This window comes from Pteropus vampyrus, unplaced genomic scaffold (genome assembly GCF_000151845.1).
Source record: "Pteropus vampyrus isolate Shadow unplaced genomic scaffold, Pvam_2.0 Scaffold19, whole genome shotgun sequence".
NCBI classification, from domain to species: Eukaryota; Metazoa; Chordata; class Mammalia; order Chiroptera; family Pteropodidae; genus Pteropus; species Pteropus vampyrus.
This window is the reverse complement of record NW_011888800.1, coordinates 7,370,135-7,386,978: the sequence shown is the minus strand read 5'-3', so window position 1 is coordinate 7,386,978 and position 16,844 is coordinate 7,370,135. Positions and strand designations below refer to the sequence as shown.

Genomic DNA, 16,844 nt, shown 5'->3' with positions numbered 1-16,844 from the left:
GTGTAATAATATGAGTATATCACCCATCTTGCTAGACCTGCAAGGACATAAATTCTACCAACAACCTGAGGAAACTGGAAACAGATCACTGCTCAGTCTACCTCTAACAAGAAACCAGATCTGACATCTTGATTATAGCCTTGTGAGACCTTAAGCAAAGGATCCAGTCAAGTGATACCCAGACTTCTGACCCAGAGAAACTGTGAGGCAATGTGTTGTTTAAAGGTGCTATATTTGTGGTAATTTGCTAAGCAACAATAGAAAGCTAATAGATGAACACAGCAAAATTCAGATCTTTTATGCTTTAAGACTTTCTAAGACCTCTAATACAAATCTGCCATAGATTTATGCCCTGCTATGCACTGCTTATGGCTACTAATTCTCTAGTTATTATAGATATTTGTAGTTAATTGAGCCTCAAAATATTTTGACTTATTTGTAAGGGGCAATCAATCTTTGGGGGAAGTATTTATTTATTTTACATATACTTTTACTTTTTTTGCTTAAGATTTTACATCTGAGACTCATCTATGTTTATAGATTTATCTCTAGATCATTTATTTTCGCTGTTTTACACTATTCCAGATTATGAATATACTCCAATTTATTAACCATTCTTCTACTGATGAGAAATGAGTTGTTTCCTATTTTTAACTATTACAAAGAATGCTGCAATACAGTTGTACATCTTGTACAAGGATGTTCATCACACATGTGACCATATGTGAGAGCTTTCTCTAACTTATTTAGCTTTTCCTTATGTCACTTACCCAGGAATGGAATTGCTATATAACAGGATATGTTCATCTTTCAACTCTATTGATGTTGTATTTCATATATCTGTGGCTGCCCAAAATATTTGTAATACCCTTCCTATAAGCTGTTGCTTTTCCCCATTAACTCCTACTGCCTTCAAGGCAGGTGTTAGAAAAACTCTCCAACTTCTCTTGTAGTTTATCTGTGGACATGTAACACGGGTTTTGCTAATCAGATGCATCCATGAAAAACTTACAATTTAAGAGAGAGCACCATGAGGAAAGGAACACTGTGCAGAATTATGTAAATGAAGGTGACAGTATTTGGCCAAACAACAAACTTTTAAAAAGTAACCAAGCTCCTAGCCATAGGGCACTGTGTTCAGTGTCTGTACTGACAATGGTGTTGATTGTCCAATGTTGTAGGATTGTATGAGAAGTCTAGGAATGTAATTTGGGCATTTTTTCCTGATCGCATACTTTTAAGGTCTGTTTCACTGTCTTTTCAGGAGACTGTAAGTTATCTGATATTCTTTAAATAATTCATATTCTATTTTAGCTGTGTAATGGATTCTGATGTTTATAACTAAGAATTCTAACTGAAACAGTTATTCTGAACCCTTATGTAAGGGAGTATAAGAAAATGATAATTACATAACATACTGGGATAAACATGAGGCTGCTGTGGCTAGAGGCAACCAGCTCTACAATTATTAATTTCCTTTGGTCTTGCCTGGCCTTTGAGGAGATCAATATCTCAAGAGCATACCTGTCACACAACCATGGATCACCATGTGCAACAATGCACTAGTTAGGAATCTGTGTTCCAGATGTTGCCAAATTACTCTCAATTTATGTTGCCTCCAGTAAGGGCTGACAGTTCTTGCTGATCCACATCCTCTCCAATATTTGATATCACTGGATTCTAAAAATTTCCCCAATCTTATTGGTATAAATTTATATTCTATTGTTCTTATATTTGCATTTTTCTGTTACTAGTGACAATCTTTTAATTTGGATTTTCTCATTTGTAAATTACTAGCTTCACAGTATTAAGCATGAAAGTATTTAACTTAAATTTTAACATAACTGAAGCCAAAAGAAGTTCAAAGTACTAAGTATCATAGTAAGAACCATTAAAAGTTATAGGTACAGGTTTCCAATAAAAAACTTACAGTGTTAGTTCTTTAAAAGGTGAAGACATTCGGTAAAGTATGAGCTACAAATTCTTACAACTAATTTGTGTATCCTCCACATAGAACTTAGTTGGAAAAAAGATAGCTCTTCTGTTTAGTGTGGAATTCTAAATATATCATTCTTATTTTATTTAATCACAGTGATTAAAAATAACAATAAAATATTCTTTCCTCATGTTTCCAATCAACTAGGGAGAAAATAAGATTATGAATCAAAACACAAAACAACCGGTTTCTAATCTTGTCTTTGGGCTAAACTTCTCTTAGCCTTAGCTTCCTTATCAGTAAAATAAATATTAATCCACCACACTGGGTTTTATGTTTTAAGAATTTACTATACCTTCTCTGTGAAATATTCTGTAATATGGATGGTGGTAGACATAAAAGACATTTCCCAGACCTCAAGGAGCTTTATTGTTATCTTTCCCCAACTGACTCAGTAGTTACATTAGGGCAAGTAAGTCCTATGACAGGTAAACAAAAAGAAATGACACTCAAAAAACCCAAGGGAATCTGGTAACTTTACAGAGGGTGATATTCTTAAGGTATTCTAACTTAATTAGGAATTAACTAGGAAAGGTGGGAAGGGATAGCAGAGTGGAACCAGAAAGCAAGGTACTACAGAGATTCAAGTGAGAACAAAATCCTAAACTAAGGATAAAATGAGATACTGTACAGCTTTCAGAAGAAAAATACACTCCATTATTATTACTGACAAAAACTACAACAGCTGACTTACAGAGAAAGTAGAAAGGAATTAAGTTGTTTAAAATGTACCACACAGCCAAGTTGATAGACATGCAAAATCTAGACCCATACAATCAAATTTGGAGAATGTTTGTCCTACATTTTCTGTCTGTATTTACTTGTATTTTGAACTGCCACCTTCCCCAAAAGTGATACTGTCCTAAAAAAAACCAAAAAGACCAAACTTATTTTAAATATATATTAATTTTTAAAGCCCTAAAAGTAGAGGTTAATGGCACATAAACAATGTTCAAAGTAACTTCCAATTTAGCTTATTTAGACTATCCTGAAATGTTTGCCTTGCATGAAAATCCCTGCTCAAGTAAGATACGTGAGACCTAGACTCAGTTGGTTTCATATGAATAACCTGAGCTTGCGGAAAATGAGTTAAATAACATATAAAGCATAGCTGAAAACATAATTCTTTACACATAATAGTTTAAACAAAATTGTACTCCTAAATTCTTTTGCCATTTTGCCATAGTAGGAGATACTTCTTAAAAACATATTATCACACTATTGTAAAAAAAAAAAAAAAAAAAAAAACCCATAAAGGTAGAACTAAAAAAGGAAAAAACCTTCAGACTCAAAGTCAGCTAAAATAATTAACTGCAGCAAAAAAAAATAACTGCCTCTAGCTAAACACCCTGAAATATAAAGTACCCACAAAAACACATGCAAGAGGAATAAAACACCTAGGTAACCAGCCCATAACAAAACAGAAAAGCAGATACATATATAAAACTCCTGCTGATTTAACACTAAAAAGGCGAGTGCTCTGCAAAAATCTCACAAAGAATTTTAACATTAAAATTGATGAGTTCATGTTGACATAAATGAATAAACCAATAGAAAAGGCAAATCTCTGGTGCAGAATTCCAAATAATTTATTAAAGTAGAGTATAACTCTCTACTCAGTAAGCGTAGGCTACACAGTAACTTCTTTCCAAAGAGTACAGCATGGAAAGAGGTCAGTGACAAACCATGTTAATATATAGCCTTAATATAATGGGATGACAATAGCCCTATATCTTTGTGGTCTTCATCCATGAACATATAATCCCAGTCTAACCATATAACATCAGACAAACCTCATCTAAGCTCATTCTACAAAATATATGACCAGTACTCCTCAAAGTCATTAAAAATAAAAAAGAAGTCTGAGAAACGGTCTCAGCCAAGAGGATCCTAAGGAGACATGAGTACTAAATGTAATGTGATTTCCTAGATGGAATCATGGAACAGAAAATCTGAACCAAGTATGAACTTTAGTTAATAATACATCAATACTAGTTCACTAACTGTAACAAATGTACCACACTAATGTTAGATGTTAATAGTGGAAACTGTAGAGTATATGGGAACTCTGTACTATGTTCCCAATTTTTCTACAAATCTAAAATCTCTAAAATAAAAAGTTTACTTAAAAATTGACATGGGGGGGCGGGGGTAGCTCCATATTGTGGTGGTTAGCATGTCTGCTTTGCACGCAGAAGGTCCTGGGTTCGTGCCCCAGGTGGAACCACGGACTATACCCCACGTGGCGCCAGGCCCCGGGTGCATACCACGAACGTGTGGGAGGAGACGCCCCGCCTTAAGAGATCCAGTTCTTTAAGGGGAAAACGGCAACATCCATGGGTCAGGTTGGGGGGATGGGGGACAGGGCGGTGGGTGGGAGAAGGAATTAAAGAGGGGGAAAAAAATTGACATAGAATTAACCTGGTAATAATAAAGTAGAAATACTTTTAGAAAAATAGCTTTAAAATTCAAAAACAGATAATCATTTCAGGTAGACAGAAAATAAATCAATTCGGATATAGTAAAGAGTCTGGAGACAGAACAATATAATACTGTGGCAAACCTTACTTTATTTTAGCAACGAAACTACCACCAATATTAAAAACATTTTCTCTGGCTTAATCAACATTTCTTCCATTATTGGATTGAAATTTAATAAATTATTTCAAGCATCAATTTTTAGAGAGGGATTTGGAAGAATATTCGTTATCTTCAGAGACCAGGTTGGCGTTACTCAGTTAATACAAAAACTTAGCTAATTTAACTTTTTATTTTGAAATTTTAAGTCTTAAGAAGGTTAGGCTGGAGGGAGGGAACATCTACCAAACTAAAATGGAGAAAAAAAATCCAAAATAGAACTCTACTTCATACCTTATGAAAAGTAAGTACCATATGGAGTACAGATTTAACTGTTTAAAAACAAAACTATATAAGAATGCAATTGAATTAATTTTAACAACATGAGGATTAAGCAAAAACATGACACCAGATGAAGATTCTGTATAGCAGTGAAAACTGATGGCTCACACGTTTTGTTTGGCTCACAGTGTTTTTAAATAAAGCTTTGCCCGAAAAACTGGTATCAGCTACTACCACTTAAAAGTTGAGAGACATTTCATAAAAATACTGACTTCAGCTTCTACTGAATAATGGGAATGTCTGAAAATATTGGACCCACATTACCATATGACAACAATCCACCAATGTGGCTGTCCCTTTAGAAGAGGGGACCTCCAGTCCAGAGTCCAACCTCACCCACAAATTCAGGCTAATTTCACTTTATTTATGTTTCTTGCTTAATTTCCTTAAGCATTTGACTTTGAAGCTCCGTTACAAAACAGAAAAAATTACAGATTTGGCTAAAATGTCTATAAAAGGAAAAAACTCAAACTTTAGCCAACTAGGAAATATTAAGCAAACAAACCAGAGCAAAAACACTGGCAGAGATCTCTGAATATATTTAACTCTACAACTAAGACTAAAAACAAATGTGGAGATTAGGGTGAAAGAACACAATTTAAGTGTTATAATATTTATACATTATCAGAGTACATAACTAACAAAAAATGAAAGTAGAAGGGGGAAAAGATAAAGGATAACTAATAAAGAGAATATTATTTAAATAAAATAGCAGAAGTGAAAGCTGACAATATATAACAGCAACTGTTATTTCAGCAAGACTAATATGTGACTGAGACTGTCCATTACAATCCACAGTACCCAATCCTTATCATTTGAATTGAGATCTGCACACTTATCACACTGTCCAACGCAAGTGGTCTCATATTAAAGCAAAAGTTCTTCAAGCATTACCATCTGATTTAGAAACTGAACTATCATTTTATAAGTAAACCTTCTGTTAGCATATAATGCTTTGACTCTCATAAAAATGACCTACTATACAATGTAAATCAGAGTCTTCTGAAAGGAAAATTGACTAAGTCAAAAAACTCAAACTACTCAAAGAAGCACAGTTAAAATCAAAGATGTAAGAAACTAAAAATTGGAACAGTTTACAATCTTTTATTTACAGTACAAATGAGAAAATCTGTAGTTACTATGACAGTAATAAGTATGGTAGATTTCGCTATTTCAGAAACAAGGATTAAGCAATGTAATCAAGGTCAAGATAATCTATTACAACAAAATACTGATAATTTTACATTAACTCTCAAGTAATGCATAATATAAAATGTTTATAGCCACAAAATGATAAAACTCTTTTCTATTTACACATCTAAATATATTAATTACTGTGTAAGACTACGTAGAACCATCCCCATGCCCACCACCCCCCCCACAAAAAGCCACAGAAACAAAAGTAATCAAAATTTAAAAGATGAGAAATGGTGGGGTGGAGGGGGTGGGGGGGATCGACACTGTGTTATAAGAAAGAGAAGAAAAGAGAAAAACTTTTTAAATGCATAAGGTATTATGCTTCACCAAGATAAGACACTATCTTCAGAATAGAGTTTCTCTTAAGGTAAAAAAGATCTAGACATGTTTTTAAGAGGGAAAATTAGCAATGGAGAGAAGAGAAAAATGCAAGCTGAGAGACACTGAGAGAAATGAAATCAAAGATGGAAGAAAAGAGGTAAAACAGAAAAGGGAGGAAAGAGAAAAAGGAAGTAGGTAAGGGGAAAAAGTGGAAAAGGAAAAGAGAAAAAAAAGATTTTTTAAATTGGCTTGTGTGTATATATATTCTTTAGAGACTATTACCTTCTTGAAGACCAGGATGTATCACCTGCTTGTGCCGCAAGGCCTTCAAATCTTCTATCAATTCCTTTTCCAATTGGGAAATTCTTGCTCTGCAACCTACTCAGAAAACAAACAATGATAAAATAAGTTAGTATACAGTACAGAAGAATAAACATTGTATCTTTCATTTCTAGAGCCAAACCTCAAAATCTCTTTTTATATCATTACGTAATACCTGGGTCATTTGTGGTTGATGCCTGAAGACTAGAGGGTTCTTCTGTTGTCCCATCCACTGCATGAATATCTAGAGCTTCCTATATTTAAAAAAAAAAAATGTAGCTCACATCATTTCTAAAAAGATTAAAAATAAACCAGGAGCATTTCTTTTCTTTTTTATACTTTTGATGTTTTCTAAATGTTCTACATTAACATCACTTTAATAATCAGAAGAGAAAAAAGGAAAGCAAAAAATCTGAATATAATCAGCTAACTGATCTAAAACTGTATTTATGCAATTTGCATGATTTCTTAAAAGCCTAAGACCGCTTACTCAGCAATTAACAAGGAGGATAGAAAAGACCAGGTAGAAAGAATCCCACCTCTGCGCAGCCAATTCAGAACTAAAAACTAGGCTTTTATAAAAGTCTAAAAGAAAAATAATCCATTTGAAGAACTGGAGTAAACCAAACTATCAATGAGTAAGAGAGCATAAGTAATAAGATTTAATATTTGTTTCTCCAATGGTACTCTGTTATTGCTTCATGTATTTATGCCTTTTTAAAGTCTATAATAAAGAGAATTCCAATAAGATCTGAAGATTTTTAAAATTTCAGCTACATAATGCAAAAAAAAAATTATGAACTTGGATCGAAGCAAACAATTTTTTAAGTTCAAATGAAATATCTTAAGTGATGCCTGTTAACTAAACCAAACACTCAGCTCCCCACACACACACCCTCACATAATGGATGCATTCATAAAAACTAGATTCAAAGTTAGTTATCAGCTAGTATATCATTCAAGAATGACTATTTGGCCTTAGGAACAATACTGAAATAACAATCTTACCTTTGATTCAAAGGAAACAAAGAGAACACCATCCACGTCTTCCAGATCAGGCTTCACATCTGGAAAGGTACTCCCAGGGCCCATAGGAGTGTTCCTTGTAGAAGTTAAAGATCTTCCTGTGTTTTTAGGTGGTCTCCCTGCCTTAGAGAGTTTCAATTTTCGTGGCCTTCCTCTTTTTCCAGTGATATTTGGATGGGCATTCTGAATAGCATTCATATTCTTGGATGCTGTTGAAATCTTAAGTATAGTTGTTCTCTTTCGGCCCAAGTCCTCTCTTCCTAAAAATGAGTCCCCAGCTGAACTCTTTGAACTATCAAGTATTCTTTCTGTGTTAATGCTGTCAGAGATATCAGCATATTTCCACTGAGGTTCTTTAAGTAAGGGGTATTTTTGTACCACTCTGAGATCTGGTGAATGTTTTCTAAGACCATTCTCTGATTCCTTGCCTAAGCAGAAGCCAGTCTCATTGGAATTTTCAATGTACGCAGGCAAATAGTCAAATTCTGTCAACAAAGATTTATCCTTCCGAGATGTGGAAAGCATGTTATCAGGGAGCTCAGAAATCTTCACTGTACTTTTGGTGACAGCACAGGGCTCCAGATAGACTACTGGCATCTTTCCAGCATCTAATTTGAACATTTTAGCTTTAGCAACACCTGATGGGCTATTTGGTAGCCATTTAGAAGAATAGTCAGCTTCTAGGTTATCAACTTTATTGTGCCTCTTTAGCTGTTTCTCTAGTATAGGATCATCATCACTGTTTGAGTATACATCTGTTTCCTCATCTGTCTCTTCTTCCTGTTTCACAGTGACCCCTTCTGGGAACTCACCAAGTTCATACTCGTAATCATCTAGAGGCTCCTCTTTAATGACAACATTGAAGTTTCCATTTGGATCTAATGGTGATACTACATGGGAGTCGTCTTCAAAATTGCTGGCAACAAGTCTGGAGGGACAGTAGAAAGAGGGTTAAAAAGGACAGAACTTTCCATAAATAAGATTCAAGAGGAAAAAAAAGTTTTTTTGGAAACCAAGTGACACATCAGATTTTATGAGTTTTTCCTCAAGAAACACTCTGTATAACAAGAATCTCAAAAGCAGTTTATTAATACCACTTTTACATGTTGTCAATGTCTCACAAAAAATATATAAAGTTTTCATAAAATATATAAAGATTTCTTACCACGAAATCAAAAAGCAAGATACAACACGTATTTTTCAAACAAACTAAATTGTGAAACAGCTGGCACTGATCCAAAATCAAACTCTAGAAACCTACATACTGATTAACAACTGCCAAGGAAAGCAAACAAATGTCAATTACAATTGAGAATTGCAATAAACACTGGGAAGGGCCTATTCAAAACGGTTTTATTTTTTCCTTTTTTTTTAAATTAAGACAAAATTCATGTAACATAAAACATAACACTTTAACCATTTAAAAATGTACAACCCAGTAGTAGTTTTTTAGTATATTCACAATGTTGTTGCCAAGTGATTTTTCAACTTAAAAACAAAGTCACTTTCAGTATAAAAAATCTACCATTCATTCTTCCAAAACAAAAAAGTAGAGTAACTGAAGGCAAGTACATATGACTCAGGTAGATTCAGTGTTTATAATTCTTCAAAAAACAAAATCATATTTTTTAGCTTCCCCATTCTCTCAATTATCCATTAAAAGAATATAAACTGTACTAATGTATCTTGAGGATATGTCAGAACTACTCACTAACCCAATTAAAGTTAGTTTGTAAAACTTTCATTTACCTCAAATATGCACAAGTAACCATTACATTAATGTGTAATGACTTGTTTCTTGTACAACTTAAGATCTTGACCTTACTCAAAAATCCTTCGATGGAGGACTTTCACTTCCAGTTAGAATGTGGCAGATCACAAAGACCATCACTTTTGCCCTAACAATGAGAAAACACTAGATAAATTAAAAACCCTATTTTTCTTTAAAGCCATTAAAGACTTCTAGACACAAATCTAAATTAAATGAATCCCAGAGAGAAACCAGCCTTCTCTAGGTGACCAAAGATTGCTACTGCTTTCAACCCTGAGTAGCATTTACAATGCCTAAAGCAAGTGAACAGAGTAAAAAGCAACTATGGGCAAAAGATCTTTACTAAGACACAGAGATATCAGTTAAAATTTTAATGCCTGAGTATGAGCACACTAGAATCTGGAGAACTCCCAACAGAAAACTAGTCTTCGCTCCCACCAATTACTCTCCAGGAGACTTCTGTAGAATAAGCAACAATGATACAGCAAGGCTGGCCTGAAAACAGAGAACTGGTACTCTCCCAGCGCTTAGATCCCAAGGTCCTGCCAGAGAGGAGTCCAATCCTACCCTTAACACATCAAAATGCAAGGTGAGCTGAAATTTATTAAAGTAAAACACCTAGACTGAAGGACAGAGGGGAAAAAAAATAGAAAGCCTGTCAGAGATCTATGGGTCAACATCAAATGATCTAACATACTGGTAACTGTATTTACAAAAAGGCAGGAGAAAGGAGAAACATTTAAAGAGAAAATAAACCAAAATATTCCAAAGTGAAATTTGAACCCACAGATCCAAGAAGTTCAGCAAACACAAAGGAGAACAAATACGAAGAAAATCATACCTGGGCATATAAAGATCAAGGTACTGAAAATTAAAGATCCAGAGAAAAACCTTGTAAGCAGCGGTGGTGGGGGTGGGGTTGGGAGGACAATGAGAACAACAGAATGACTACTCATTAGAAATAATGTGAGCCAGAAGACAATAGAATGACAGCCATCACAAAGTATTGAAAGAGTTAACCTAATGTTCTAGTTCTACCAAAAGAAGCCTTCAAAACTGAAGGTATTTTCAGACAGCTGAGAGAATTCAGACTTAAAAGAGATACTACCTCCTAAGATCAGAAACAAGACAAGAATGTTAGCTGTCACCACTTCTACTCAATTGTACAAAAGGTTCTAGGAAGGTGATAAGCAAATAAACAGAAGACACCCAGATTGAAAAGGAAGAAGTAAAATTCTCCACTCACTGATGATGTGAAATCGTATACAGAAAATTCTAAGGACTCTACGAAAAAACTACTGAAACTAATAAAAGAATTGGCAAGAGTGCAAGATCTAAAATCTATACATACACAAAAAATTGTATTTCTATATACTATAATTAAAAGTCAAAAATAAAATAGAAAAAACAATTCTATTTGTAATAACATCAACAAGAATACTTAGGAATAAACTGAACTAAAGAAGTATAAGATTTGCACACAGAAAACTACAAAACATTGTTGAAAGAAATTAAAGAAAACCTAAATACAAGGACAAATACCCCATGTTTACATAGTAAAAGACTTAATATTTGGTTAAGACAGCAATACTCTCTGAAAGTAATCTACAGATTCAATACAATCTCTATCAAAACCCACCTTAGATTTTTGTGGAAAGTGACAAGTTGATCCTACATTAAGAAATGCAAGAGACCCAAAAATAACCCCCCAAAAATCTTGAAAGATTAAAAAGAAGTTCTCTGAGGATTCATACTTTCCAATTTCAAAACTTACTTCAATGCTACAGTAATTAAAAGTGTTATACTGGCATAAGGCTTAATATACAGAACTAAACAGAATTCAGAGTCCAGTAATAAATGCCCATATTTTTTTTATGCCCACATTTTTATCAACTGATTTTCAATTGCCAAGGGTGACAATACAATTAATTCAGTGGGGAAAGAATAGGCTTATCACTACCCAAAACTTTCCTCACAAAAATCTGTAACCAAATGTTCACGGCAACATTATTCATAATAGCCAAAAAGTGGAAACCCCTTTAACATCTATCAAGTGATGAACAGACAAAATGTGGTATTATCCACATAATAAAATATTATTCAGCAATAAAAGGAATGAAGTAGATACATGCTACAACATGAATGAACCTTTAAAACATACGATAAGAGAAACCAAGCACCAAAGATGACATATTACATAATTCTATTTATACAAAATGTACAGAATAGGGAAATCCACAGAGACAAAAAGGAGACTGGTGGTTATGTATGATTGAGGTGGGGTTGAAGAGTAGCTAAGGGAAAATGCACAGTGACTAGGAGAGAACCCCGGTTTTGGGTTCTAAAAATAACTGTGGTCGTGGCTGTATAATTCTGTGAATATACTAAAAACCACTGAACTATATACTTTATTATTTTTTTTATTGTTTATTGGGGTAATACTGGTTATGAACTATATACTTTAAAAAGATGAATTTTATGGCACTGAGTTACATCTCAATTTTTTAAAAGTTAAAAAATACTAAAGGAAGATTTTTGGACAGGAAATGAACCAATATGAAAACGGATCCAGAAACAAATAAAAAAAAAAAAAAAAAACAAGCAAAAGTAAATATATGAGTAAATATAAAAAACTATGTTCCTTAAATGACTACTGACTGTTTAAAACAAATAATGTTTTGGGGGTTTATCACACAGAAGGATATGAGCTATATAAGTTATTAGTTCTTCAAGAACTGTTATATAATATTAATGCGATTCTACTTGAGTGATTAAAGATGCATATTATAATCTCTATACTGCTGCTACGAACGGAACTGTGTCCTTCCCAAATTCATATGCTGAAGCCCTTAACCATCAATGTGACAGTACATGTAGATAGGGTCTTGAGGAGGTAAATAAGTGTAAATGAGATCACATAGGTAGGGAATCTCTCCACCTCTACGTGAGGACACAGCTAAAAGGTAGCAGCCTCCAAACCAAGATAAGAGCTCTCGACAGAAACTGAACCCTGCCAAAACCATTATCTTGGATTTTCCAGCCTCCAAAACTTACATGAAACTGGTGCTTACTAGATTAACAGAAAAAGGAAATCTACTGGAAAAAAGGAATGTAGTGTGCAAAAGAAAATAGAAGAACTCTTGGAAACTGAAATCTGATAGCTATAATAAAAATTTCAGTAAGTCAGAAGCTAAATCAATGAAATTTCAACATAAAGTAGAGCAAAAACAACAGAAAATAAAAGATTGATTTATAATATAATCCAGGAGATAAAACATCCAACTATAAGGAGCTTCAAAAAAAGAGAAAAATAAAAGTAAAAAAATTAGAATACAGAAAATGTTCCTAGAGCCAAAGAATATCAATTTCTTGATTGAAAAAACACAAGACAATGATGAGAAGAACCACACCTTGGTTCATCATTTATAAAATTTCATTAGTATGAAGGATCAACAAAAGATCTTAAGAGCCTTCAAATGATCAGGCATCAAAGTGGCATCAAATTCTCAATAGGAAACTGAACACCCAACATATTTTCAGCTCAGAACTCTATACCTAACCAAATAATTTACTAAGTATGATGGCATAATAAAACTAGTTTTCAACATGCAAGAAAAAAATTAGGGGTTGAGACAGGTGAGGCAGGAGACTACTATTTTCATCAGAAGTGATTCTAGGTCCCATAAATCCTTTCTGTAGAAATTACTGAAAGATGTACTTGACAAAACACACACACACACACACACACAGCAAGAAAGACAGCTTAAAATACAGGAAATAGGCAGACCTACATAAGAAAAAGCTAAAACAGAGTTAGCAGGATGACAGCAAAGTGAAATCCCAAGAAGGCAGTTCAGATTGGCAAAGGAGGATAAAGAGCAAGTTAAGGAATTATTCAGAGAAAACAAAAAAATTTAATTTGATTAGATGAGTGTGTAAGTGTATGTGTGCGAATGAAGTCAGATTTCAAGTTTAAAGTATTTGAGAAGAATTAGTAGCAGGTATATAGAAAACCAAGAAAAAATATAACAATAATTATGGAAAAGTAAAGTTATATATATGAGAAAATGTTTACGGTATATTACTTGGCTCAACAGTATAGAACATTGATATAACATTAAAAAATGGATATTTATTTCTGTGATAACTATACTGAAGGACTCGGTTAACATGTAAAATTGATCATTAGTTTCAGGCAAATATCATGAGAAACGACTGAAAGTGGAAATCAACAAATTTCCTTTAAGAAAAAAATTAGAAGTGAAGAGGAATGAAGCAAGGGAGTATTATTTTCATCATGCAGTTTTATTTAGACTTTAAATTATGTATATGTATTTATTGTATAATAACGAATTTATCTGGCCCTTCTCCAGGGTTCCCGGCAGAGTTTTTAAAACCCTTTGAAATTCCTGAGTGACAAGTATCTTTCTCATTCATAAGCCCAATGGATCATACCTAAGATTATGCTAATGAGGTGATCCACAGTCAGCCTGGAGATAGCTTCATAATGGCGATGGTCACTAAAAAACCAACTCCATGATTAGAGGATTGGGACTTTAAGATAGCCTAACCTTCAGGAAAGGAGAGGGAGGGTGGAGACAATTCAGTCACCTGGTCAGTGATTTAATCAACTAAACCTACTTAACAAACCTCCAACTAAAACTCTGAACACTAAAACTCAATGAAGCTTCTTGGCTGGTGAATACATGGATATGCCAGGAGGGTGACACATCTTATGTGTCCCCTGGGGAGAAGGCACCGAAGCTCTACATTTGAGACTCTCCTGACCTTGCCCAACATGTCTCTTCATTTGGCTGGTCCTAATCTTTATAACAAAACTGTTCTAAATATAGTGTTTTCCTGAGTTCTGTGAGTCATGTTAGTGAATGAGTGAACCTGAGAGGGTTCATGGGAACTCCTATATTTGTAGCTACTTGGTGAGAAGTCCAGGTGTGGACTTTCTGGATGGTGTCTGACGTAGATAGGGGTAGTCTTCTCAGAGACCTTTCCTTTAAAATCATGGAGTCTAACACCTACTCTGAGTTAAGTGTCAGAACTGAAATAGAATATATGTCAGTTGGCATTGAAACAGAATAGTACTATTTTTAAAGTTTTGTGGTTTTTTGTTTTTTTTGTTTGTTTGTTTTTTAATTTAAAGGCAATAGGTAGACCTGAAGAATTAAAGAGTGGTAACAATGTCCAATTTTCTTTCAAAAAATTAAAAGCTTGACAAGGGCAAAATTAGAGGAAAGGACATTGCAACAATCAGTAATAAACAATACAATCAAGAAACCAAATAATAATATATCAAAGTAGGTAAGAACCAGTAATGACTAATTTTAGTAAAAGGCCTTACCCCAGAAATGAAATAGGGTAGGACCATATAGGTGGAATCTAAAAGTTAAGAAGTTACCATTACAAAGTTATACTAATTAAAACAATGTGGTTTTGGCCTAAGGGTAGACAAACTGAACTGGGGGGAAAAAATAGTGTCAAAGAACAGACACTCACATATATGAATCACCTAAGCAGTCCCAATGGTCAATAAATATATAATAAATAGTGTTCAACTTTACTAATCATTAGAAAATGCAAGTTAAAACCAAGATGCTCCCACTTTCACTTCTATTCAACATAGTACTGGAAATTATAGCTAAAGCAATTAGGCAAGAAAAAGAAATATGCATTTCAAATTGGAAAAAGAAGTAAAGCTATCGCTATTCGTAGATGACAAGATATCCCATGTTCATGAACTGGAAAGCATAGTACTGTTACGGTAAAAACACTAACCAAAGCAATATAGATTCAGTGCAATCCTTATCAAATTCCCAGAGGTGCTTTTTGCAGAAGTATAAAAGATGATACTAAAACTCATATGGAATTTCAAGGGATCCCAAATAACCAAAACAATCTTGAAAAGTAGGAAAGAGTTGGCACGCACACTTCTCAATTTCAAATTAATATAATAAAGCTACGACAATAAAAAACACTGTAATGCCAGCTTAAGAACAGACATACAGGCCAATAGAATACAGAGCCCAGAAATAAACCCTCAAATTTATGGTTAACTGATTTTTGACAAGAGTGCCAAGATCATTTAATAAGGACATTTTTTTTGACAAATGGTGATGGAAAAACTGGATATACATGCAAAAGAGTAAACTCAGACCCTTTCCAAAATGGATCAAGTTTAAAAGCTAATATATAACTCTTAGGAGAAAACACAAGGGAAACTCTTTATCATCTTAGATTTGCTGATGGTTCCTTAAGTAGAACACCAAAAGCACAAGCAACGGAAGAAAAAATAGAAAAATTATACTTCGTCGAAATTAAAAACTTTTGTTTTTATGCAACGAAGAATACTATCATTGGTCAATGATAGTAGAATGGGAAAAGTATTTCCCTTATAGAATGGGAAAAGTATTTTCAAGTAATTTATTTAATAATGTATTAATAACCAGAACACATGAAGAACTCCCATAACTCGGCAAAAACAAAAAAAATTTAATGGGCAAAAGACCTGAGCAGACATTTTTCCAAAAAAGATGGACAAATGACCAATAAGCACATGAAAAGATGCTCAACATCACTACTCATTAGAGAAATACAAATCAAAACCACACTGATACCATTTCATACACATTAGATGGCTATTATCAATCCAAATGAACTGAAAACTGGGACAAGGAAGTTTTTAACATACTTGCCAAAACTTGGAAGCAATCAAGATGTCCTTCAATTTGGTGACAGACAGAAGGGAAGGGGGTTGGGAGGATGGGAGAATAGGGTGAAGGGTTAAAGAAGTACAAATTAGTAGGTGATAGTTGGGCAAGGAATAGGGAGCACAGCAGAGGGAATGCAGTTAGCATTAATATGATGGCTAGGTGGAAGACCAGGGGAGGGAGGAAGCAATTGGGGGGATCGTTTTATGAACTACGTAGATGTCTAACCAATGTATTGTATACCTGAAACTAATTTAAATAAATAAATTTAAAAAAAAAAAAAGATGTCCTTCAGTAGGTAAACAGATAAACTGATACATCTGGACAATGGAATATTACCCCGCACTAAAAAGAAATGTGCTACCAAGCCATATAAAGACATAACAGAACCTTACATATGTATTACTAAGTGAAAGAAGCCAATATGAAAAGGCTACATACTGTATGATTCCAAGTGTATGACATTCTGGACAAGGCAAAGCTATGGAGACAATAGAAAGATCAGAGGTTGCCAGAGGGTGGGGAGAAAGGTAGTAGATTAACAGGCAGAACACAGAGGATTTTTAGTGCA

The 16,844-nt window shown here is 34.0% G+C and overlaps 1 protein-coding gene across 15 annotated transcripts in view; it reads right to left on the bottom strand.

Moving 5' to 3' along the window:
• Window positions 1-16,844, bottom strand: part of MGA (MGA, MAX dimerization protein) — a 130,732-nt gene that overhangs the window by 48,127 nt on the left and 65,761 nt on the right. For all 15 annotated transcript variants that reach the window (XM_011354953.2, XM_011354954.2, XM_023527778.1 and 12 more), the window contains exons 3-5: window positions 7,763-8,708; window positions 6,930-7,008; window positions 6,716-6,811 (exon numbers count right to left, since the gene is read on the bottom strand). In XM_011354953.2, coding sequence (XP_011353255.1) covers window positions 6,716-6,811; window positions 6,930-7,008; window positions 7,763-8,708 — 1,121 coding nt within the window. The remainder of the gene's footprint in view (window positions 1-6,715; window positions 6,812-6,929; window positions 7,009-7,762; window positions 8,709-16,844) is intronic.